The 27,777-nt window shown below is 37.0% G+C and overlaps 1 protein-coding gene across 1 annotated transcript in view; it reads left to right on the top strand.

The window, feature by feature from the left end:
- Positions 1 to 26,806, top strand: part of MCTS1 (malignant T-cell-amplified sequence 1 homolog) — a 77,476-nt gene extending 50,670 nt beyond the window's left edge. The window contains exons 4-6 of the mRNA XM_090379909.1: positions 8,495 to 8,628; positions 14,029 to 14,096; positions 26,550 to 26,806. Of these exons, the coding sequence (XP_090236035.1) occupies positions 8,495 to 8,628; positions 14,029 to 14,096; positions 26,550 to 26,631 (284 nt within the window). The 3' untranslated portion in view covers positions 26,632 to 26,806. The remainder of the gene's footprint in view (positions 1 to 8,494; positions 8,629 to 14,028; positions 14,097 to 26,549) is intronic.
- Positions 26,807 to 27,777: the final 971 nt, after the last annotated feature.

The raw sequence follows: 27,777 nt of genomic DNA, 5'->3' as shown, positions 1-27,777 counted from the left end.
CAACATTATTAGCACTGAACTTTTCATTATTTATTTCTTAACTCCTTTATACCATGTTTTTCTTTAAATTGTTTTAGTCGACCAGAATAAAATTTTATTCCAGGAATTTCTAATTCTTCAAAAATTTTTCCTCATTGGTCCAGATGTTGTAGTTCTGCCCTTTTTTTTTTTTTTTCAAAAAAAAACCTCTTTATCACTGCAGTTTCAAATTGTATATTTGTAGCACCCTTCAGCAATTTTCTTTGACATTTAGACATCTTCCTCTATCATGGCCTGATTTTTCATTATGTTCTGTCCACGTTTTTGGGCCAATCTGAATTCATCTGCAAGCAATGTAACACTTGCCATTCTGCATATTTTAATAATATTCAATTTGTTTTCAACTGTTAAAACAACTCATTTTTGTATACTCAACGATTTTAAGGATTCACAATAACTGTGGGAAAAAACATGTACTTATATTAATTTAAAAAAATAAATAAAATAACACAGGTAAATATTTTGCCAGTCTTTATTGATGATCAAATCACACTGAGATTTGATTGTCTGTTATTTTTTAATAACTAATCGAGATGAGGCATTATGTTCTCCACAGCTACCTTCAAAATTTCTGATGAAAGATTCACTACTTCTTGACAGATTATATCCTTCAAATCTGAATGAGTTAAAGATAAATCCCTATCAACACAGTGTTTCAGATGAAGTCTACTGGAGTTAGATTGCTGGATATTGCAGGCCTGGGATGTGGAAAAAGGCAACTTGCTCTTCCTTTAAGGTTTCTGATAGAAGCTGTTTGATCTTATTGTCACTATTGGGACATAGCACCATCCTACATAGAAATTATACAGGCATTCCATAATGTATTTAAGGGTTCCATTCGGAAACCTGTCTAAGTCAATTTTACCTAACTCAGAAACCACCCAAAATCTATACATAAACATGTCTGTAATTTAAAAAAATCACTTTGTCTTATAGTGTTTTATATTACAATTACATAGTCAATTGCATTAGAATATTGTTTAAAAAACAAAACTTTTAAAGTATGTCAATGTACTTCCAATGTGGGGGTGGGGGAGTATATGTGACTAATGATATTAGTTGTAGGAGGATGAGGTTGAAGAAAGAGCTATCACATTGTCAATATTAGACTCTCCTTCTTGCTCTAAAATAGATGAAGAAGTGGAAGGCCCATAGAAGTATGGGCCTTCCACTTCTGAAGATGAATATGGCTCTGAAATGGCACTGAAGATGGGATATGGTGCTGAAATTGGAGTCAGAGAATCTGCAAGTTGAGGAGGTAATTCAATCTTTCTCATGAATTTATCCAAGAGGTTTGAATGAAAGCCTTCTTTTTCTCCTCATAGATAATTTTGTAGGAGGAGAGCTCGGTTTGAATTGCCCTGTTAACCTTGAAAAACCTAAATGGGGAATTCCTCCTTCTCCAGCAGTGCTAAACTGGTGTTGATCAATGAAAAGGCTTTAGCCATTTGTTTTGTTGTTAAACATTGGGATTCCTCCACCTCTGGCTCATCCTCCATAACCTTCTGTGCTTCCAGCTCTATTAAATCTTCATTTGTGAGTTCCTCATTTTTAAGGGTCTAGGTGTTTTTCGACATCTTCTGTCGTTTCTTTTTCACTGTTGTTTTTCACCAGTGGAAAAGACAATTCTGTCTTTTCCACTGTTAAAGCATTATCAAGGATGCATATGTTTGCATTCTCTTTAAAATCCTTAGAACTTTTCACAAATTGGGGTTACGTTTTTTCCTACACCCAATTCAAATTTGTTGCCTTCACCTCCTCCTACGCTTCTGCAGTGTTTTTAATGGCATTATAAATGGTGTAATTTTTCCAAAATTCTCTTAGTGTGATTCCATTCTCCTTATCTGTAGCAGCAATTGCCCGGATAAAGGTCTTGCACAAGTTAGTTAGTTATTTGGTTTTTAGGAGTATTAGCAACTAAGGCCATATTGCTCGAGGTATATACAGTGGTCATTCCCTGACCTTTCTGCATCCTCCGTATTTGGTGGTCATGGGCTCGAACCCCGGTCTAATCAAGAAGCGTGTGCTATGCACTGCTGCTCCTGCCCACCTGGCTACGGAGGCACTGTTGCACAAGTAATAGGCCTTAAAGGGTGCTATGATGCCCTCGTCCATTGACTGCAGCAACGAGGTTGTGTTTGGTGGCATATAGACAACTTGAAAGTTCAGATGAAAATCATCCAGATATGAAGGATGGCCAGGAGAATTATCAAGAACCAATAAGATTTTGAAAGCTAAATTTTTTACCTGGCAATATTCTTTTAACTGAGAAACCAAATTCTCTCTGAAATAGTCTTCAAATATGGAGAGTGTACCCCCCTAGTATTAGATTTCCAGATAGGGAGTTTTGTTGATACTTTTTAATTCGTGAGGATTTTGTGGATGGTATACAAGCAGAGGTTTGCAATTTTCTGCTGCACTGCCCCAACCAAGAGTGCTATTCAATATCCTTTTCCTCTTTAAAACTAGACATTGTCTTTTCTTCTCTTGCAATATAAGCATGCTTTGGCATTTTTTTTCTCAGAATAATTCAGTTTAATCTTAGTTAAAACCTTGTTCTGGCATATATTTTCCCTCATTTATTGTGTCATTGAAAACATCTGGAAATGCCTCTGCTGCCAGTATCTGCACTAGCTGCTTTGCCAAAAATTTTTATATTAAGCAAGTTTCCATGTTTTTTAAGATGACTAAACCAGCCATGGCTGACTACAAAAGTCTTCTCACTTCCACCACTTTTTTCTTTCAAGTCTTCATAAATACTTCTAGCCTTTGCCTGAATTGTTAATAGATTTAGGGGAACATTTCCTTGTGTTTGATCAACAATCCATAGTTTAATTGTTTTTCCATTTCATATATGTGTCCAGTGTTTTTTTTTTTTTTTTTTATTGAGACAGTAGACTTTAAAGGTGTGGAACGTTTTGCACGTTATTTTATTCATTCATTATTTTTGACTGTTATATTCACAGTGGACGTTGCCAGCCTTAAATCACTTGAAGTGGTTGTTATTGTTTTCCAGTCTCATGCATTTTCACAATTTCTAATATTTTTGCTCTAACATTATTGTATGCTGCTTTTTCGAAATGCCATCATTGCCAGGTCCACTCACATGCTTTCCTGCCATACTGACTGGGATAACTCGCAAAAATAAAAAAACAGAAACAGTTATCTGTGAGGCAGAGTAGTAATATAAATAATGGGGTGCAAAAATGAGATGAAAGAAAAAATGGTTTAACAAGAAGTTCCCTTTCTAGCCACATACAAGTCATTGTATGTAACACAATAAGTCATAGCAAGCTATGTATGTATGAAATGTTACTGTTTAGCATTCTTGGAAATTCCCACTGGAGACCGGGCTGCAGGTAGCTTTGAATTTGCCAGTTACAGCTGATTGTCACATGGACATTTTTTTTCACAAAAACACATGTACTTTTTAAAAATTTTTTTTATTTTTTAAGTAAAGTTGAATTTTCATAAGTTGAGAGAACCTGTGCTTCCATTTAAACCACATTAACAACACACAATATTGTGTGTGTACTACAATATCGTGTGTTTTGTTAATTTGTATGTCTCAAAATGCCCTTTATTGTTAATGATTTTTGAAGAAAAAAGAACCAGTAATAGTACATATTATAAATTCATATCATACTGCAACCTTTAATGGGTGAAGTTATTCCTCAACGTGTATATGAGAGTTTTAGTAATAGTAATAGATGCATGTGATGCAAGAAAGCAAATGTTATGAGCTTATGTAGCATTAGCCAAAAAAAAAAAAAAAAAAAAAATTTACACAACCATTCCCTCTAAAAGTGTTTGTTCAGTTCCTCCTTGAATATATTTAAGCTATCAGCTTTCAAAATGACAGATGAAAGTTTGTTCAAGCAATTAACCATCCACTGGCTAAAGGCAAAGTTCCGCACATATGTTCTACAACTGTCTTTTCTCAATTTGAATTTATACCCCTTAGGTTTTATAACTCTGAGCAAGCAGAAGAATCCTATCAAAATTCAGTGTGCTCAACCTATTTAAGGACTTAACCTTAATCAGATCACCTCGCAGGTGCCTAGTCTCCAGCCACTGCAAATTTCAGTGGCTGGAGACTCTTGGTAAGAGAACCCCTTCGTTCCCCTCACCAGTCTTTTTGCCCTTCTCTGTACACGCTCAAGCAAATCTACATCCTTCCTAAAATGAAGCCTCCAGGCCTGTATGCAGTACTCAAGGCATGGCCTGACCATTGCCTTATACAAAGGGATAATCACCTCCTTTTCCCTGCTAGCAAAATTCCTGTATATCATTGACAAAACCCCATGACCTGCCCTGGCAGCCTGTCTGCATTGCATAGAAAACTTCATATCTGACTGCACAATTACTCCCAGGTCTTTTTCATTTTCTACCACCCTAAGTGTAGTACTACACAGTTGGTACATTCCTCTGGGGTTACTTCTGCTCATATGCAGTACTTTGCATTTGTGAACATTAAACTTCATTTGCTACTTCTCAGCCCATCTGCCTAAATTTTCTAGATCCTGTTGCAGTAGCAAACTGCCATTACTGTCATTAACAACTCTGCCAATCTTTGTATCATCTGTAAACTTTGACACTAAGCCTGATATACCATCATCAATACCATTGATAAATACAAATGTATATAAAACAACAGTGGGCCCAACACTGAACCCTGTGGCACTCCACTAATAACATTAGTCCATGAAGAGCAGCATACATTGATTACCACTCTGTCTTCTCCCACTCAACCACCCTTTTATCCATAGTAGCAAATTACCTTTAATACCATTCTGCTCCCATTTGTACAGTAGTCTTCCATGCTGAACAGTGTCAAAAGCTTTCCCGAAATCCAAGTATATGATATCAAAATTATTTTTTGCATCCAGTTCCTTCGTAACCACATCATAGTATACAATCAAATTTGTCAGACAAGACTTTTTCTTAACAAACCCATACTGTGTCTGAATTACTGCTGCAGTCTTGTCTAAATGAACCTGCAATGCATCCTTAACCAGTGACTCCATTATTTTACCCAGAACAGTTTTTCAAGCCAAAATTTGATAATTTGTACCTATCCCAAATCCATCAGGATGAAAGTGCACTTGATCCAACCACAGGGTGTTAAATAACCATTCTGGATCCCTGGCAATCATTCACTGGGCAAAATCGCAATGGTTTTGATAACCTTATGGTTCCTATTGATGCATATGTTAGATTTTATAGGAAAGCAGGCAGATGCTTACCTTTAAGGCTTTGCGTACTGTGCTCCAGGGTATACTCGTCATGTGAGATGTATTGTGGGCACTAGATAGACTCAGTGAATTCGACAGCATTGTTGTTGTTTCAATTATTTGAATCACTTCTTGTGATGGATGACCATTTCTAGCTTGACTGGACATGGTTTCTTAAATTAGGGATACAACTTCAAGTTTTATATTTTGACTAATGAATAAGACCATGACAAGCAAATTCGCCCATTCCAGACACATTTATTTTTATAATGAATAAAAAGCTAATGTAAAGGCTAATTTGTTTATTGGAGGGAATAAATCACTTAATTCCCTGATGAAGTTCAGATTAATTTTTTTATTTTTTACAAAATGATACATAATTTTTGAGTGATTGATTTGTAAAAGTGGGAAAGGACTTCATAACTGCTTATATAATGATATACTTTTAAAAATAAACCCTGCTACTTTTACAAAGGGTGGTCAATAGGTATTTACCTTCACCAAAATATTTCAGTTAGGGATTTGATATTATGTATATATACACACTACTAAGTCTCATAAGTTTGAAGGAAATGGAAGAATGTTGAGGGTCTTATCCATTATAAAATTTTGTCATTTGCAAGGCAAAGAAGCAAAAGATATCAGTGAGGAAAGAAAGGCTGTGTGTGGGGAGGATTACCCATCATATGAAACTGAAAAATTGGAAAAGACAAAAGATATCAGTGAGGAAAGGAAGGCTGTATATGGGGAGGATTACCCATCATGAGACTGAAAAATTGGAAAAGACAATTCAAGTGTGAGCAAAACAGTGTGTGCAATGATCCAAGAGAAAGAAGAAGATCATCTCAGCCAGGGACTTTGTCATTATGGCTAAAATGGAACAGCTAGTCATTGAAGACAGTTGTGTGACTATAAGTCATTATAGTAAATGAAGTAAACATTAGCCATGGGTCTGCTTGCTGGATAATGATGCATAAGTTCCTGTACAATGTGGCAACCAGAGCGGTTCTGAGATTGTTGATATCTCCTCAAAAGCCCTACAGGAAAGAATGTTCCACACAATTGTTGGAACTTTGTAGAGAGAATGCTAATGATTTTTTTTTGACTGAAATGAATGAATGCTGGGTCCATCATTATGACGTAGAAACAAAACAAAATGAGCAAGCAACGGAAACATTCATTTTTACCCCCCCCCAAAAAAAAAACAAGCTCAGGTTCAATTGTCTGCTAGCAAGGTCATATTTTCAGTCTTTTGCAACTATAAAGGCATCATCTTGCAGATTACCTCCCAAAAGGCAACAACATCACAAGGTAGTACTACAGAAACCGCTTGGCAAAGTTAGGAGAGGCTGTCAAGTTGAAGGGATGTGGGAAGCTATCCAAAGGTGTCCACCTTCCAGCCACCATTGCTCCTGCTCACAATGCTGCTGTTATTCATATAGCAAACTTTGCAATCAGGTGTGCTTTAAAAATCTGCAGCAACCATTGCAGTCTGTCAGATTTCAGACTGATAAGGAGGTAATTAAGTGGAAGCCTGGTTTTTTGCCTGGAGTTCTATTCAACAGGATTGAAAGAGCTTATTCACAGATGGGAAAATGTTTAGCTTTAGAACAAAACAATCTGCAATGTATTCTGTTTGAATGTAGTATATACACTGCTGAGCTACATGCAATAGAACTAGCCTTGGATCATATAAAATTCCACCAGTACCAAAGGTGCATGTATGTTATATACTGACTCCCTAAGCATATTACAGGCCCTATCCAGTGTAAGAAGCACTCACCCAGTATTTTGTCAGCACATATTACACACCCGCAGAGTAAAATTTTGAAATTCTCTTTTGAAGGTTGTTGTTGTTGTTGTTTGGTTTTTAGGAGCATTAGCAACTAAGGCGATATTGCTCCGGGAATATGCGGTAGTCATTCCCTGACCTTTCCGCATCCTCCGTATTTGGTGGTGACGGGCTCGAACCCCGGTCTAATCAAGAAGCATGTGCTACGCATTGCTGCTCCTTCCCACCTGGCTACAGAGGCGCCTTCCGCTTTTGAAGGATCCCTAGCCACGTTGGTATCAGAGGCAATGACTTGGCAGATTCCAGCAGCCAAATCAGCAACACCACAAAGTCACATCTGCTTGTCAGTGCCCTATACAGACAATTTATCCACAAAGAATTATGCACACGTTGGTAAGAATCTTGGAATGGATGCTCTACCAACAAACTACACGAAATTAAGTCTGTAATAATGCATTTTGCATTCAAGTCAGCGCAGGGTTTGCTGGGAGGAAGCGGTCCTTGCTCGGCTACACAGAGGACATTGTCACCTGACACATTCGTATTTGCTGAGGGCTGATGATTGTCCTGTGTATAGATATTGTAAGTAATTTTAACTATTCGTCATAATTTAGTGGAATGTATTTCTTTTAGTAATGAATGCTGTTTATGTTTTATCCATTTGTCTAAGCCTTATACACTCAGGCAGATTTTATCTGACCATGACAATGTCAGATGTATTCAAGTTTTTACAACTGAGTAATCTCTATAATTTTATTTAGATTACTTTAATGTTTAATATGTCATAACTGTTTTTATGTCATATATTTGTGTATAATATATTAGATATGTTATTTTTTTACATATTCTTATATCTATATACCTTTAGACTTGGTGCACAATAGCCTTAATTGCTGATGCGCCATAAAACTCCTAACAACCAACCAACTGTTTAACTCTAGAAGCTACATAGAGAAGGGTGAAATTGCCAGCCAAGTTTCAGAACCCTAACTCAAATATTTCTAGTTGAAAGTAGATACTTATCGACTGCCCCATGCATAATATTAAAATTACGTATTAAAATTTACCAAAAAAAACACTCATTCAGATAACTGCAGATATACTTAGAAACCGTGAAGAGCTCAGGAAAATAAATACATGTGCCCCTTCAAAATTTAAGGCGAGTATCCTCCCTAGAATGTTTTTTAGTTATTTTGCTTAGCTCAGTTTTGTTAATATTTTTTTAAATCAGAGCGATCATTTAAATGATCTTTCTGTAATATAGGGTGATCTCTGTATTATAGAATTATTAGTAAAGACTACAGAAATCTTATCACCAATGGGAACCACTTTTTTTTTTAATATCTGTATTTTTATTTATTTATTTTTTTCATTATTTATGGCAAATAACTAATTTTGTTATTATGGTTAAGATTATTCATTTTTGCAGACCCTTTCATCTGTCCTTGGGAGCAGGTTGATAAAGGTGCTATTCGATTCGTACTCAGTGGAGCAAATATTATGTGTCCAGGGTTGACATCTCCAGGAGCTAAAATGACTTCTGTACCAAAAGAAACTGTTGTTGTATCCTTAGGTGGTTTTTTTTTTTTTTTTTTTTAACATTTTATGTTTTAAAAAATGTGGTGCAATTTTAAGTAGAGTATACCTGCACATTTGCTTTTATCATATTTTTTAGATTTTGTACAGATTGTACACTATATAGCCAGAAATATTCATATGCTTCTCATGAATATTGTCTTCTGTGCTAGATCCCCATACATATGTATTGGCTTAGACATACAAGTATAAATCTTGTGGTATGCCTGTGCAGTACCATGACTAGTAGTAAAAAGGTAAACTACAACCATTATCAACCCACTGCAGGATGGAAGCCTCCTCATCAATTCATGCTGAGGGAAATGGACCATAATCTGCCACGCTGGTCCAGTGCGAGTTAGCAGATCGACCGTATTTAGAAGTTACGGGCTTGAACCCCGGTCTACTTAAAGAGCGTGTGCTACTGCACTCCCGCTCCTGACCACTCGGCTACGGAGGCCATATGACTAGTAGTATAGGTTATGAATCTGAAGTTTAGATTTTCATATTAGATGCCACACTAGTAACTCTTTTTGTACACACACAACTGCAGCTCATCTGAACTTCCCAGAACCCTCTGTAGTGGATATTGTTCAGATGGAAGACCATAGATGATTCCTGAGTGTAAAATGATCTGGATGGTCTTGCAAACTCATAGAACATATTTAGTTACCTGTAAAGGTGCATAGTTAATGCATCATGTCTGCCAGTACATCAGCTTTTATAGGGAGCTGCATGCCTTGTGTTCAGTTGTAAGGCAGCTGCACACATACCCAGTAGTTAGCTGTTTTGCAGGATGAATATAGGTATACATCTGGGGATATTTCCTATTAACGCCTTCTGAAAGACCCATGAGGGGCTTCCAGTAGGTGTTAATAGGAAATATGTAGTAAGTAGGTACTCTGCTGTATATTATGTTTCTGAATTATCCCTTTTTTGCAACTTTCTGTGTGTCCAGATATTTTTGGTCACAAAATGTATATGCTATATTAAAAGTTCTAATATGTACTATCAAAAGTAGGCTGATTATAATTGGATTATCTTATCTGATAGTACAGTGATGGTTGATACCATGGTCTCTCTTTTCATTAGGCAAGGCCTGCTATTGAGGGTTGCCAATTTTGGGAATGGAGGTGCTGAATGCTTGCATTTATTGTATTATCAAGTTCTACCCTTATATTAATACAGAAAGTGCAATAGCCCACCTGAGTTCTCCAGCTGATGTCCCATCACAAGCAAATGCACTTACAGTGGGTATGGAAATGGAGCAATTGGATAGTGGACAACTGGAAACAGATTGCCTGGTTCGGTGAATTGTGTTTTCAGCTGTACCCACTATGTTGGACAGACTGGTGCGTATGTAGTGTACTCAACACGAGGCTCTGAAGCCCCACTGCATGGTTGCATAATTTAACATTATATGCACCTGTTGCATTGACCACGATCACATAGTATGTTCGAATTAATATTGATCAAGATCAGTGAGCAGTACCCATCAGAATCGCTTAAATTTTAGCCAGGCAGTCAGTTAAATTCACTGGGTGGTGTGCCCATTCGATAGGTGCTGGGGAGAACACTGCCTCCGGTACCTACCAATCAGCACCTCACTGGAGTCTCATACTGAGCCATCATTTCTGATTATGTGGCACCAATTTTGGTGACTGTCTTCCTGGATTATCAAAGTATATTTCAAAAATATGTGCCCCATATCACAGGGCTGTAGTGGTGTAAGACTGGTTTATCAATTCAGTGCTATCAAATATTTGACAACTGTCGGCATGGTTTACCATTCCACAGGTATGCAAACCTTGGTAGTCCAGAAGAGAGTCACCAAACTGGGTCAGGGAATGACCACCGCATATCCCAGAGCAATATGGCCTTAGTTACTAATGCCCCTAAAAACTAGATAACAAACAAAGAAACCAAACTGGGTGAACATAGTCAGAAATGATGGCTCAGTATGAGACTCCAGTGAGGTGCTGATTGGTAGGTATCAGGGGACCCGAGGTCTCCCGTCTAAACCTGTTCAAAATCACTATGCTGCCACTGCTAATCAGTTCTACGGACTCCTTCCAACACTCTGTGGTGCCTATGCTGCGCTGTATCTAGCCTGTTCAGCATGCTACAGATGGAGCAGCCAAGCACCAAGTAAGTATTCATGATACCAAGCTATTTCTGTGTATAGCATAGTGTATAAAACTGATGTGAGAGGAGAGTGTTTGGATTAACAACATGATTAGCTGGCAAGATGATTTTATACAGCATAATATTTTGATCAGCATGCATGTGCTCCTCATATTAAACAAATATAATGTTTACAGATAATTACTCATTGAATTTTTCAGAATAAAGAGCTTTGCTTTTTATACAGTGTTTTTTTTTTTTTTTTTTTTTTTTTTTAATTGGTTTTCATTTCAATATTATATATAATTACAAAAAAAATCTTCTTCCAACTTCATTTTTGAATGTTTCTTGATTGCATTTATTGTAACTGCCATAACTGTGCTTCACCAGAAAATCAGTTTCTTTAATGAGTTGTAATGTAGGAAATAAATAAAAAGCACCATGTGCTTTTTATTTATTTCCTACTTTTGATCTACATCATTGTTTTGTTATTGAAGAAGCTTGGCTATAAAATGCTTTATTAAGGGTATTCTCAATAATTATTTGTAAAATGAGAATTTAAATTGGCAGCATTTCTTGCATCCCATTATTGAAGTGCACTGGGTTCACATTTTACTATAGCATCTGGCTTGGCATTCAGTTATTGAAGCATACAGGGTTTTTGTTTTCATAGTTTACATTTAGCAAAATGTTCTTCTCCACATAATCACAATGAAGATTATGCCCGAATGTGGATTAAATTAAAAAAAAAAAAAAACATTGGCAGAGTGCATGTGTAAATCATGCACTCTGCCCATGGTTGGGCATTTTAGAAAATTAATTAAAAACACTTAAATACACTTTTAATATATTTAAAAAAATGGATTTTTCATAGTTAGTGTTCGTAATAGATCGAAAAAGCAAACAGTTTTGATTATTTCTTGCTGATTTTTAAGGTTATAAAATTGGGTCTCTTTTTCCAAGTATGTAACTATTTGGTGAAAAAAAAAATTTATATACTGGAGGTTAAAATATCTGATGGTTATTAGATATGAAAATATTCCAGTTTGAGAGCCCAGGCTTCAATACTTATTTGACATTTAGCTTAAATGTGGGAAACAACTGATGTACAAGGTTTCTCTATTGTATCATCTTTAGCGATATCACATTCCTCTTTGAAGCACTTGTACCATTCAGATATCCTGTACCTTGATAAAATGTTTTCACTGTATGCTTAAACAATCATTTCTACAGTCTCTTGGACTAATGTCTTCAAAAAAGGAAATTTTATTTAGATATTTGTTCAAATGCAACTTCCAAAAAAACAGTGATACAAAATTGCATACCATCAGCAACAAATAAAAATAGTTTGACACAGATACAGAAAACCAAAAAACTTTGTTTTTTGTTTTTCTTTATTTGTGATATACAGATATTATCAAATTCCATCCTGGATTTTTGATAACTTTTTAATCCTGCCTTAAAATTATAATCATCTAAAAATGAATGAAATGCAATGTATTGCTGCATTGGGTCAAAATGAAACAAACAAAATTAAAAAGGTTGCATTGGTAAATTCATTTTGGATGAAATTCCAGAAGCATGGAAAATGTAATAATATTTATTCCATTGAAACCTTTTCCCAGCAAGAGTTCTCCATAGGACCTATCGAATGGGTGCACTGCCCAGTGAATTTAACTGACTGCCCGGCTAAAATTTAAGCGATTCTCGCTGTACCACGTGGTACTGCTCATTGATCTTGATCAATATTACTATGCGAACATACTATTTGATCAAGATCAATACGACAGGAGCATATAATGTTAAATTATGCAATTAATTTTTGCTCTGGTTTGCTTAAGTCACATTTATAAATAACAGAAAATTTTATAATATTGTGAAGTATTACACTTCCCCACCCGGCTGGTAAAATTTTCTTGGGAGAACACTGCCGGGGAAAGCACATAATAAAAAGTGCCAATTCAGTTTTTTTAAATTTAATTTTTCTTTTTATTTATTATTATTTTTACACTCATGAACCAAACCATTATGATCACCTACCTAATAATGTGTTGGGCCCCTCCCCTCTTGCTGTGATACTTGCTTGCACTCAGCGTAACATTGACTGCACAGGACCATGTAAGGGCTATTCAGGTATCCTGGACCAGCTGGACAGAAGGATGCCCTGGTGTTCAGCAACTGAGTGAGGCACTGTCATGAACTGGCAAATGCTATATACCACTGCATCCCATAAATGTTTGGTGGCATTGATGTGGGAGAAATTCGGCGGCCAGAGGAGCACACGAAATGCAGCTACACGATCCTTGAACCATTCCCAGCACGTGGGCCTTGTGATGTGAGACATTGTCTTGTAGAAAAAGTCTAGTGCCATCTGGATATACAGTCGCCACATAGGCAAAACTTGGGTCTGAAACAATGCCAAGGTAAGATTTGGCAGTGGGGCTGTTCAATGTGGATGAGGGGACCCAGTAATATCCATGAATGCATTCCCAAAACCATGATGCCACTGGCCTGTTTTTGTTCAACCATGCTGTCCAGTTGCAGCTGTTCACATACTCTGTGACGAATATGCACCTATCCATCTGCATGATGCAGCTGGAACCTATATTCATCAGGCTAAGTAATTCTTTTTCTAGTCTTCCAATGACCATGAATGGTGCTCCTTTGCCTGCAGCAGGCAGAGGTGTTGATGACAGCAGTCAACACAGGCACATGAACAGGTTGCCTGCTCTATAGGCCTATCCTCAAGAGTGTCTGCTGGATAGTGTGCTCAGAAATATTTGTGTGTGTGTGTGTGTGTGTGTGTGTGTGTGTGTGTGTGTGTGTGTGTGTGTGTGTGTGTGTGTGTGCGTGTGTGTGTGCGCGCGCGCCCTGATTTTAGTCTGCCATTAATTGAGGGATTGTAATATGTCTGTTGGTCTTCTTGTTCTGGCACGTTGCGCAGTTGTGTGGCCTTCTTGAGACCATTCCCATCACACCTTCAGTACAGTGGCTCTCAAACAGCTGACAATGCTTGCAGTTGTTGAGATGTTGGTCCCTGCATTCCTAGTGCTGCAAATCATTCCCCATTCAAACTCCAGGTCCTTCTCTTTCTCCATTGCACAAGCTTTGTACTGACTGACAGGCACTACCCATGCCATCACTGTATATGCTACCAGTCAGTAATGTGGGATATGTTCAATCATGAAGAATGGTGGTCCTTATGTTTTGGCTCATAAGTGTATATATTTATTCTGAAGTTCTGGTTCTTAATTTATTACAAAGGCTATTATGGCAGAAGGCAAACAGCATGCTCTAGCAGTGGGAATAACATCACTGAGTACAGATGATATGTAAGTATTTTTATGATTTTTTTTTTGTATGAACTGTTTTCATATTTAAAATTTATTTAATATCAGGCCACATTATTAGTAAAATGAATTAGTTAACGTATGCAGTACATTACATTTCGGCCATGTTTAAGTGTTTTTCTTAAATTGAATTTTTTTCTTTTTCTGCGATTAATAGAAGCGAAATGTAAATATCAGGTGTGACTATTAAATAATGAGACTGTGTGCACAGCCACTACACACCAAGCACTAACTGTGAAACAAAGGCACAACAGTTGACCTTGAAACTTTGTATAGTTACCTACCAAGTCACATTTCAACATTTGCTTTGCAGTGAGATGGGTTTTCACTACCTTTTGCTTTGCAATTTTCTGTAAAAAATGACAAACAATGAATCAACCTAAAATTTTTGAGGTTGATTCATTGTTATGTCAGTTTTATGGGGAAGATACTGTCAAGAGCTCGCATGTTTGAAAGACAAAGATTTTTAGAAGGGAGAGAAAATGTGGAAGATGATGAACAACTAGGCCATCTGGTATCCATGAAAGCTGATGAAAATGTGGATTGGATAAGGACATTCATTAGAAATAATCATTGTTTAAGCATTAGAATGGTTGCATCAGAACTCCATATGGACAGAGAAACAAATTTTAACTGAATATTTAGGTATGAGAAAAGTATGTCAAGATGGTGCCAAAAAATTTTGAATAAATATCAAAGAATGAGAAGACTCCAAGTTCGTGAAGATATTTTTTAAAAAAAATTGAAAATCCAGACTTTCTGATTACTGTAGTTACTTGCAACGAAAGTTGGCTGTTGCAGTATGACCCAGAAACTAAAGGACAGTCAGTGCAACGAAAAACAAAACAATCCCCAAGACCAAAATCTGTCAAAATCAAAAATGAAAACCATGCCTCTTGTTTTCTTCAGTATTAAAGGAATTACTTTGGCTGAATATATCTGAGCAGACTATCAATCAAATATACTACAGGCGGGCCGCGATTAATTCATCCTGCGAGCGCAAAGCGGAAACGCGTTAATCGAATATAATAACCAATAGGAAAAATTATAATTGGTCCTTGACCTTCTGGAATGTCCATAAAGAATTTTAAAAATACCTTTTAAATAACTTTTTAACTGTATATAATGTAAAAGATAATGAAAATAACTATGGAATTAAATGTTTATTGCATAAAACAGCAGTTCTTAAACTGTACGCCGCGGAATATTTTAAATTTTCTAGGGAAACACAGCGATACTCGACATCTGTCGGACACCGTGCGAACTACTAGCTCGAGGTAGTTCACAGTTTCAGCATTTCTTATTAAGTAGTTTGGACCTAACTACTAAACAAAACTGTTAGGTATTTCTTTTGGTATGGGTGCACCTTGAAAAAATTACTGAGACATTAAAGACACCGTGAACCGAGAAACTTTGGGAACCTCTGACATAAAATACACAAAGAAGAAAATGACTGTTGCGGAAATATTTGAACAGTGTTGACTTTCTCTTTTCATCAGTCAATTTCCGATAGCCGACAACAATCTTTTCTGGGCCCTGGCGAAATAAATATCGCAGAGAACATCAAACCTTTTGTTTGAGGTTCTATGCGATACGAAAGATTTCATCTAATTCTTTTACCGTTATCTCCTTCGCGGTAACATTTTCATCTGGCTCATTTAAAAATTTGAATTTTTAAATGCAAGTCTGCATTGACTTTATTAGCAGGAGACAAACACGTCTTCTTGCGATGGTTGATGGAACACACTGAGGTGGGCAGCAGGCAAACATTTATTTATTGACCGTACGACTCGCAGTAAGCTTAACGCGCAATTCAAATCTTTTTCAATTATTGCATTAAAAAAAAAAAGATTGTGTAAAGTGAAAAGTGCTATCATTTTTCAAATCGCGTTAATCGAACTCACGTTATGCGAGGCCTGGCTGTACATTGAAATCCTGACAAGGTTGTGTGGAAATATTTGAAGGAAACGACCTGAATCGTGGAAGAATAGTTGGATGCTCCATCAAAACAATGCATTCTCTGTTTGCCACTTTCTGATTAAAAAAATCCCTGGGTGAATGTGCACTCTACTTTCCAGACCTAGCTCCTTGTGACTTTTCTCTTCCCTAAATGAAAAAGTGTACTTAAGGGAACCCATTTTCAGTCCATTGAAAACATCCAAAAACACCCCACTGAAGTGTTAAAAGGCTTTCATTTTCTGCCTACACCAAAGCTCGCAATAATTAAGTAGTTATGCCCTAATGGTAGCCGAGCATTCTGGTCTCTTGCCAAAGCTATTGGCTGCACCTTTTGCCCATCTCTGCTCCCACCTCTGTCAAAACTAGATGGTTCTGTTGTCACTTCGGCCAAGGATAAAGCTGACCTGCTAGCATCACATTTTATTTCCAACTCATGTATTAATGATCTCGGTAAAACGCCTCCCACCATTCCCAACATGCTGCATTCAATGCCTCCTGTGGTCTTTCATCAAAAGGATGTCAGAAGGATTTTGGTAAATCTTGATGCTAAGAACGCTCCAGGTCCTGATGGTATTTCTTCACTTGTTCTCAAAACTTGTGTGCCTGAACTTACTCCTGTTCTTTGCCACCTTTCTTTACTTTCTTATTCCAAAGGTGTTTTCCCTTCTGCTTGGAAATTTGCTTATATCCAGCCAGTTCCTAAAAAGGGTGACAAATCCCTCCCATCCAATTATCGTCGCATTGCAATTGCTTCTACTCTTTCTAAAGTAATGGAGAAATCAATTAACCGCCAACTCTTAAACTACCTAGAAACCTTCCGTCTGATCAACAATCGCAAGTATGGATTCCGTCAGTGTCAATCCACTGGTGATATTCTGGCTTATGTTACTCATCTATGGACAAATTCAATGGAAAGGTTTGGTGAAACACAAGCAGTTGCTCTTGGCATCTCAAAGGCTTTCGATCGTGTTTGGCATGAAGGTCTTCTAAACAAGCTTCCATCTTATGGTTTGCCAACTGTTTTTAGTAATTGGTTATCCAATTTTCTCTCTGATCGCTCACTGAAGGTGATGGTAGATGGCTCTCTGTCTTCTAACTTCACTAATGCCAGTGTCCCCCAAGGTTCAGTTCTTTCCCCCACTCTTTTCCTCTTGTATATTAATGACCTTCTTCCATTGACTGGAAATCCTATCCACAGCTTTGCCGATGATAGCACATTGCATTCCACTTTCCATTTTGAGACACCTTGTCCTGCTCAATCAGCTTCAACTTATCGAATATCCACTACCAATTCCTTAAATGCCGATCTTTAGGTAATTCTTGAGTGGGGCAAAGACAACTTAGTTGATATCAATCCTTTTAAAAGTCAGTTTTGTCTTATATCTTGCAAAAAGGATTCTTCTGCTCCTATGCTTATCTTTGGTGACACTCTGATTTCTAGGCAAGTTGATATATCTCTTTTTGGGATTACCCTAATTTCTAATCTCTCTTGGCACAAGCACATTACAAATATTGCTTCCTCTGCATCTAATAAATTTGGTTTTCTGTTTTGCTCTCAGTGTTACTTTTCTTCCAAACAGCTGTTCACTCTGTATAAATCGCAAATCCACCCTACCATGGAATATTGTTCCTACATCTGGGGCAGTGCCCCCAAAACCTCTGTCAGGCTTCTAGATTCCATTCAGAAGAAAACAGTTAGTTAGGTTAATTAATGACTCGTCTCTGATATCTCTCTCCACTCGTCTCATAGTAGTAGTAGTAGTAGTGGCATGTGATGCAAGAAAGCAAATGTATGAGCTTATGCAGCATCAGCCAAAAAAAAAAAAAAAAAAAATCACACCATTCCCTCCAAATGCCTGTCCAGTTCCTCCTTAAATTTATTCAAGCTATCATAGATGTACTGTTTCTGCCGCATGCCTTTTCTACAGATACTTCCATAGGCACTGTTCTGAATTGGCTTCTATAATTCCCGCTCTCTCTTTCAAAACAGTCCAAGCATGTGCTGCCACCAGCCAACATCCATTTATTGTCCAACTTCAAACTCACAGAACCAACTTTTTATCTTCCTTGTTTATTCATTCAACTGCAGTTTTCTGGAACAACCTTCCTTCATATGTCTTTCCTGAAAATTACAGTCTACAGAAGTTCAAGTCTAATGTCAACAAATATCTTCTCTCGTCTTCTCAACCTCCAACCCAAGCATGGTACTAAGTACTATAGGTTCTAATACCTCTCGTGTTTGGGGTTTTCATAAAAAAAAAAAAAAAAATTCATATGCAAATAAGCATTTTTGAAGCTTCCTTTTGAACTTTGGGCTCCTTTCAGTCGAAGAATCTGCATTCAAAAAATAAAGATTCTAATTGCTCAGCTAACTTTATGCCTTCCCATATTTCTTATTAGTGTAAAATTTGGAAGTTCAGAATTTTCATCTGCTCTGTCATCCTCAGAATTGATTTGGTTTACCTCCTATGCCATTTCTACCAAATGCGCTTCGCCAGCCTCGTTTTCCACCAGTAATTCTTGAACGTCTTCAGTAACCATATCTTTATAATTTTTTTTTTTATTAGGAGCAACTGTGACTAAGGCCATGTTGCTCTGTGTATATTGTATATAAACTGCTTGTGTTCTAAAATAAATTCATTCATTAACAAACATCATAAAAATAATTTCCATTTATGAATTGGGCCAATGTTTCTTAAACTTTTAGCATTAGCATTAGTAGAGGCATATGATGCAAGAAAGCAAGCTTATTCAGCATCAGCCAAAAAAAAAAAAAAAACACCACTCCCATTTCACCCCTCCGTTCGCTCGAAATACCTGTCCAGTTGAGTCTTAAATTTGTTTAGGCTATCAACTTCAACAACAAGTGATGGAAGTCGGTTCCACCAACCAACCACCCGCTGGCCAAAGGCAAATTTCCGCACATCTATCCGACATCCGTCCTTCCTCAATTTGAATTTATGCCCTCTGAACTGATTATTCTGAGCAAGGTGAAGAATCCCATTGGCATTGAGCATGCTCAAACCATTCAAAGCCTTATACACCTCTATCAGATCACCTCGCCAGTGCCTAGTCTCCAGACTCTGTAATTTGCAAAACTTAAGCCTTTCTTCATAAGAGCAACCCTTTGTTCCATTCACTAATCTTGTTGCCCTTCTCTGTACCCGTTCCAGCAGCTCTACATCCTTCTTGAAATGAGGCCTCCAGACCTGTATACAGTACTCAAGATGTGGCCTAACCATTGCCTTATACAAGGGAATAATCACCTCCTTATCCCTGCTAGAAAAATTCCTGTATATCATTAACAAGACACCATGAGCTACTCTTGCAGCTCGTCTGCACTGCTCAGAGAACTTCATATCTGCCTGCACAATTACCCCCAGGTCCTTTTCATTCTCCACCACTGTCAGTGTAGTACCGCAGAGTTGATACGTTGCTCTGGGGTTACTGTTTCCCATATGTAGTACTTTACATTTGTCAATGTTAAACTTCATTTGCCACCTCTCAGCCCATCTGTTCAACCTTTCCAGATCCTGTTGCAGCAGCATAGCGTCAGTGGTGTCCTTAACAACCCTGCCAACCTTTGTATCATCTGCAAACTTGGACATTAAACTTGATATCCCATCATCAATATCATTCATAAACACCGAAAACAACAACGGACCCAACACTGAACCCTGAGGAACTCCACTAATAACATTAGTCCATGTTGAGCAATGTCCATTGATTACCACTCTCTGTCTTCTGCCACTCAACCATCCCCGTATCCATAGCAGCAATTTGCCTCCAATGCCACACTGCTCCAATTTGTGCAGCAGTCTTCCATGTGCAACAGTATCAAAAGCCTTTCTAAGATCCAAATATATAATATCAAAGTTATTCCCTGCATCTAGTTCTTTTGTGACTACATCATAGTATCCAATCAAATTGGTCAGACAAGACCTGCCCTTAACAAAACCATGCTGCGTCTGAGCTATAACTGAATTCTTGTCTAGATGATCCTGCAGTGCTTCTTTAACCAGTGCCTCCATTAATTTACTTGGAACAGAAGTTAAACTAACAGGTCTATAATTACTTGTGTCAGCCTTTGATCCTCCTTTTCACTACTTTCACCACCCAACCTTGAATTCTCAATATATAATGATATTTGCCGTGGCTTAAACTGCTTTTTCCTAAATGTGAAAAGGAAGGAATTATCAAACTAATAAAATGTTAATTCTGTAAATATTTCATTCTCTCTCATGTTAACTAGAAACTTTAGAACAATACAAAAGCAACTAAGTTACCTTAAGAAAGAGAGTACAAAAAAATAAATCCCCCAAAGTGTGTAAACAGATGCTTGGATATAGCAATGACTAATAGACATTGCAAACACTACAGGAACTAGCATTAGCAGAGGTATACGATGCAAGAAAGCAAGCTAATGCACCAAAAGCCAAAAAAAAAACCCCTCCCATTTCAACCCTCCATTCGTTCCAAATGACTGTCCAGCTCAGCCTTAAATTTACTTAGGCTATCAACTTCCACAACAAAAGATGGAAGTCTGTTCCACCAATCAACCACCTGCTGGCTAAAGGCAAACTTCCGCACATATATTCTACAATTGACTTTCTTCAATTTGAATCTATGTCCCCTCAGGTTCTTAATCTGAGCAAAACGAAGAATCCCATCAGCATTCGGCTTGCTCAACCCATTCAAGGCCTTATAAACTTCAGTTAGATCACCTTGCAGGTGACTACTCTCCAGGTGCTGCAATTTGTAGAAATTAAGCCTTTCTTGATAAGCGCATCCCTTTGTTTCCCTCATCAATCTTGTTGCCCTTCTTTGTACTCATTCTAGCAACTCTACATCCTTCCTAAAATGAGGCCTTCAGATCTGTACACAGTACTCTAGGTGTGGCCTGACCATTGCCTTGTACAGTGTGATAATCATCTTCCTGTCCCTGCTAGCAAAATTCCTATATTTCATTGACAAGACTCCATGACCTGCCCTGACAGCCCATCTGCACTGCTCAGCAAACTTCATATTTGACTGCACAATTATCCCCAGGTCTTTTTCACTTTCCATTTCTCTGAGTTATTGCTACCCATATGCAATACTTTGCATTTGTCAATGTTAAACTTCAGTTGCCACTTCTCAGCCCATTTGCCCAATTTGTCTAGATCCAATTAGCATACTGTCTTTACTGTCGTTAGCATACTGGAGAGCACACTGTCTTTACTGTCGTTAACAACTCTGCCAACCTTTGTATCATCAGTATCATTGATGAATACACAAAACAACAATGGGCCCAGTACCGAACCCTGGGTAACTCCACTAATAACATTTGTCCACGAAGAGCAGTGTCCATTGATTACCACTCTCTGTCTTCTCCCACTCAACCATCTCTTTATCCATTGTAACAGCTTACCCTTAATGCCATACCTCTCCAATTTGCAGCAGTCTTCTATGTGCAACAGTATCAAAAGCTTTCCTGAAATCCAAGTATATGATATCAAAATTAATTTTGACATTCAGTTCCTTTGTGACCACATTATAGTATCCAATCAAATTGGTCAGACAAGACCTCCCTTTAACAAACCCATGCTGTGTCTTAACTATTTCTGCAGTCTTGTCTAGATGATCCTGCAATGCTTCTTTATCCAGTGACCCCATTATTTTCCCCGAACACAAGTTAAACTTACAGGTCTATAGTTACTGGTGTCACCTTTTGTGAACCCCCTTTGTGAATTGGTGATACATTTGCACACCTCCAGCCCTTGGGGACCTCCCCTGAATCTAAGGAAGCTCTCATAATGATGGCTAAGGGTTTGCTAACTTCCTTTGCTGCCTCCTTTAATATAACTGGATAGATCCTGTTCACCCCAGGTGCCTTCCTTATGTTTAACTTCAACAATTTCTCCTCCACTTTTCTCTCAGTTATTACAAAATTGCTTAGCTCCCTTAAACTTCTGGCATTCCCCTCATTGAATAACTTTTCATGTGTGAATGTAGATGCAAAATACTCATTCAGTTTGTCAGCTACCTGAGCATCATCGTCAGTAGTCAACCCATCTGTTAAGTGGTCCAATATGATTCATCCCCTTCCTTCTAGAGTTTACATAAGTAAAAAAACTCTTTGCTGGTTTTCTTTGCATCCTTTGCCAAAGATTTCTCGTAATCTGAATTTGCCTGCCTAACCTCCTTTGTGACTTGATTACAATCAAGCTTATATCTACCATAGGCTTCTGTGTCCCCTGATAATTTATATGCATGCCATACATTTTTCTTCTCTGCCAAGAGCCTCATTAATTCATCTGACATCCATTTAGGCCTGAACCTTGAACAGTATTTCTTAGGTGGAATGGAAAGCCTAGTAGGCTCCAAGATTAAGTCCTTATTGCAACATTTAGAATTCAATGTTGGTAATATCATCAGTTCATCCCACTGTACAGAATTTTAAAACTGTCTGAAACCCCTGTTGTCACCTTTATGAAAGCAAAAGCCCTTTCCTTTAGCCTTGATGGTAGTTACATCTTTAAGTAATTCCCATATCAGTACATTGTGATCACTGTCACCTAGCGGTTCCTTTATCTGCAAATTCTTAATGCATGAATAATCATTGCTGATAATCAGATCAAGAGTATTACTCCCTCTGGTTGCCTGTCGAACATGCTGCTGTAGAAAAGTCATCCAAAAAGGTCTTACTAGTGTGCGAGTGATCAACCTTAAGTTCCAGTCAATATCTAAGTTAAAATTTCCCATTATAAGTCATTCTGATTTACTGGCCCACTATTTCTCTGCACAATTGCTCCTTATACTCATCAGATTCATTACGCCTATAACACACACCTACTCTCATTTTTCCATTCCCAGTGTTTATGTCACACCAAACAGATTCAACATTGCATTGTTCACCAACATCAGTTGGATGCATTTCCTTAGTTTTTATGTTTTTCTTAACTAACAGCATAACCCCTCCTCCCTTCCTCTCCTGTCTATCCTTTCTGTACACATTGTAGTCTCCAAATTCCAATTCTCCACTGGTTATATCTGTGTGACACCACATCTCTGATATCCCAGCAATATCTGCCTTTGATGTCTTGATTAGCATTTCAAGCTCATCAAATTTATTAACTATACTCCTGGCATTGCTGCATGTATATGCAAGTATACATGCAGATATTGTTGGGACCTGTTTCTACTCTTAGTTACCCTAACATAGCCCATGTATTTATTTGTTTCACTATGACTCCCAACAGTCCTGGAAGTCTCCATTGCATGCTTTCCATGCTGCTGCTCATTCTAATAGAAGCAATGCAAGAATCACTTTTGCCGCTGTCTGCGGCCACTGTTAACCTTTTAGTCTGTGTATCTTCCCCCCCCCCTCAAGCTAGCAGTTTTCCGACCCACATAACCCTGTCTTGATAGCATCAGCAAATATTCTTGCATCCTTTCTATTTAAGTGTACCCCATCCCTGTAGAAGCAGTCTCTCCTGTCAACAAGCACAGACCAGGCTGAAAAAAATTCTACCCCTTGAGCCTTGCACAATCTCTCCAGGCCCAAATTGATCAACAAGGCTCTCATCATATACTCCCACCTATCATGTCTGGATAGAATTGCGACACTTTCACATTTAGTCCTAACTCGTGACTTTTATTGCAACATTGACCTATACTTGTTGAGTAAATTTGCAGATCTCTTACTCTTAATGTCATTAGTTCTAACATGTATAACAATATCACCTTTTGTGCCCTTAAAAGATGATATCTGCTCTACAACATCATCAAATTTTGCCCTGCCTGACATACCCTGGTCCTGTTACACCTGTCCTTCTTGCATAGTATATTTCCCGTCTCCCTGACAATAGAGTCACCAACAGTAACTAGTTCCTTTGTGACCAGTGCATTCTGCCTTGGAGATTGCCTCTGTGTTGCCTGATGCACAGGAGTTGCTCTCAGCTGCTCAGCTCAACGGCAGAGCTGAGCAGCTGAGAGCTTGATGGGCCACTCGTTAATTTCTTCGAGGGCATTTATCCTACACATCAAGCTCTCGTAGATGCCCATGAGAACGCTGAGCTGGTGCCTAATTTCTCGACACTCTAGGTATCTAGCACACACTACAACATTCTGCTTGGCTAGATCATGTCCTGTTTTAGAAAGTTCAGCAAACATCTCACACTTCACACATTTTCTAAGACTGTGACGCATTGGAGAATGAGCCCCTTCGTTTCTCCCCCCGCGTCACAGCACTCTCGCTAGTCTGTGATCTTTGCTTTGCAGCTCTGGTCTGGGTCATAATTTCCATTTAAATACAGTTTAATTAACAATGGAATTTAATAAGATTAATAAATATTTTTGATTAATTGATAATATTACACTAAGCTAACAGATTCCTAATACAGTGCTTCATATTACAGGCGCCTCTGTAGCCAGGTGGGAAGGAGCAGCAGTGCATAGCACACGCTTCTTGATTAGACCGGGGTTCGAGCCCGTCGCCACCAAATACAGAGGATGTGGAAAGGTCAGGGAATGACCACCCCACCGGAGCAATATGGCCTTAGTTGCTAATGCTCCTAAAAACCAAATAACACAACAGCTTCATATTACGTTATACCTTACGCTATCAGTTCAAGATATATACTTTGTGCTATTTCTTATCGATTACAATATGGTGGCTAGTTCAACAATATTGGCACCAACACCAGGAGTCGTAACTTCCAAAAATCACTAGTTAAATTTAAAATAAGAACCTATTTAAACCTATTTAATATCTTTGTAAAACACAATGTAGTATGTTAATTAATGAAGAATACGGTAAACTATCTAAATACTTATCCCCAGATAGTAACAACATTCATTGAGAAGAATTAGTTTGTTTTAATGAAAAGAGGCTTTCCAAACTGTAGTTGCATTTCCTGACTGACTGATCTCAGTAACTTTCTGAATTCCATCTGGAATGTACTTTGATTTCAAGGCAGTGAGAGCTGAAGAGCCTGTTACCAGAAAAAATTAAAATTTGTTGTCTTTGTTATCAACAAACCATGGACAAAAAAGATACATTTCTTAACTGTCTCACATGTAAAATTTTTCTTCCAGTCCATTGTCGTGTCTGATGTGCCTTTTTTGTTTTGCCAGTTGTATAGCTTATTTTCTCACTCTTCTGGTGTAATTATTGAACTGCTTTCTATTTATATTTCATATGAACAATTTGATGAACTAATTCAATGTTTACATTCAGTTTTTAACAGTTGGTGGCTGTAGTTTTTCTTAATTTTTAGTGTTTAGTCATGGTGTCAACGTCTTGTTAAGGCCTTTCTGATAAAGAAATTGAGAAATTGTTAGAACATTGATTCAGAATTTAATTTACTTTTATCCAATTGTGATAATGTTATTTTTGATCTCGACAATATATCTTGTAGCAGTAATGAAAAAAATTGATGAGAACCAATCAAACAATATGAGTGTGGAAGATTGAAAACTAAGCAAGGTAAATGATGTTCTTTACTGTTTCTAACTGTGGATTTCTTTTGAGTAATTGAAGTATTCCAAAACCTGAACTTGAATATTTTCAGCTGTTTTGAAATAAGTTGTTTACTGATTGTTTGAAGAAATTTTGAATGAAACAAATAGTTATGCCAATGAAACTCTTTCAGATAAGCTATTTCCTGATTGTTCCATATGGTCTGATTTGATTTTGGTTTCAATAAACAAACTAAAGGCTTTTTTTTGGTGTGATTATTAACATGGGACTAAATGAAAAAAACTTCCATAAAGGAAGAAAGTGCAAGAAAAGAAACAGTTTGGTATTGTGAGACATGCTCCAGAGCACTAGGATTGTATTCTGGCAAATGTTTCAAGAAATATGACACACTAAAATAATATAAAAAACAAATATTTAAAATGTCTAAAATGTTTTTATAATGTTTTATCAATCAGTTTTATATAATAACTCATGTAAACTCAAAAATAATTTTTGAAGAGCTCATATTCAGTATTTATTATTTTCATTTTTGAGCTGGACCAGAATGGGAACAGCAGAAATAATGCTGGCCCACATAGGGTTAAAGTATGAGATTATTTTAGCCAGTTTTAGGCTCCAGTATTTATTTCTATTAATTTTAATTTCATCTTCTACCCATTTGTACTGTTTGTGCTTTCTACCCATGCTTTATTAGAACATCATTAAATTGAAAAATAAGAAAAAGCAATTTCATTTGTAGTTTGTCTTGCTATCTGTTTTAGTTATAACTAACTTCCTTTTATAATTATATAATTAAAGAACACAAGAAGTCAAATGTATCTTTTTAGAACAGGGTTATATGGAAATTCTTGCTTATGTGACATTTGCATAGTGAAAATATAAATCTCCCTTTGCCATAAAATCACATTATGCTTCAATTTCACAATTGAATTTTTAATTTAAAATTTATTCAATTTCAAAAGTATATGTCAAATGTACTTAATTTATATATATATTTTTTTCTGTCCTCCCAGAGCCAAAGTGAATAAGGGAATTGGAGTTGAAAATGTTCATTACCTGAATGATGGTCTATGGCAGATGAAGCCGGTGAAGTGAAATTAGGAAAATATTAAAAAACAAAAAAATTGACTTGAACAGATTTTTTCAACTTAAGCCTTTTGATAAATTTGAGGCGTCATAATTTCTATGTGAAGATTGTGAAAATTCCTTTAAAAAATAATAACATACATTTAAAAAGGAATTTTAGTAATTCAAGGGTAGTGAAAGAAGTAACATTGAGCTTTTCTGTGTTCCTTAGCCTTTTATATTTGGATCATTATTATTTTTTGCTGAAAACAGTTACATTAAATAAATTGTTTTGAGAATTTTTTTTTAAAATTACTCACATGACTGCACTTTGGTGATCTGCAAGTTGAAGATTTGAAGAAAAAACTTAACTTCTGTATTCTAGTTAGTAAAAAGTTCACAGCTGTGGACAGAACAGTAGGGTTCCATTTTAAATAATAAATAAATATCATTTATTTATTGCTTGTATTTTGTAAATATTGAGATGGCAGTAACAGTGTCATCACTACATACTACAGTCAAACATGAAAAATCAGTCTACCTAAATGTTGCATAATTTGAGAATTTGTTTTATCTAAATGACATTATCTGGCATCGTTGTTATCATGTCTTTACCTTTTGACAATAAAGTCATGCTACATATATAAAGAAAATGGTGATAAAGTTGTAATCTCTTCAGAAAATGGTCCTGGCCAGTGGTAAATTCTGTTTGGGAAGTAAGATCATATAAAAATGCAGCATTATTGAATCTCCCATCCCCACATGTGTATCAGATGTTCAGTAGCAGTGTCCACATAATAATATCTGAGCATTGTGATGTAATAATATTACTGTTATTGTGTTATGTAACTGATAAATCAATTCTTTCACTAGGTACACACATCGAAATACATATCAGTACTCATCTATAGAAAATTATATCTTGTAATTGTTACCTGATATTTATTTGTTATTTAAAATAGAACCCTGCTTTTAAATACAACCTTATTTAAAATAGAACCCTGCTGCTCTCTCCATTGCTGTGAACTTTTAAGTGACCAGAATATAGAAGTTTGGCTTTTTTTTTCAAGTCTTCAACTATCAGTTTCTCTATTAATTACACATGCATGTGCACACATGCAACTCAGTCTTTCCTCTACAGCAAAGTACAAAGGTAAATCTTTATTCTCTTGAGGG

Source organism: Mastigoproctus giganteus, chromosome 8, assembly GCF_048544385.1.
Source record: "Mastigoproctus giganteus isolate SK-2022 chromosome 8, ASM4854438v1, whole genome shotgun sequence".
Lineage (NCBI taxonomy): Eukaryota > Metazoa > Arthropoda > Arachnida > Uropygi > Thelyphonidae > Mastigoproctus > Mastigoproctus giganteus.
Note: the sequence above shows the minus strand (reverse complement) of the source record. Positions and strands in the feature narration are given on the sequence as shown.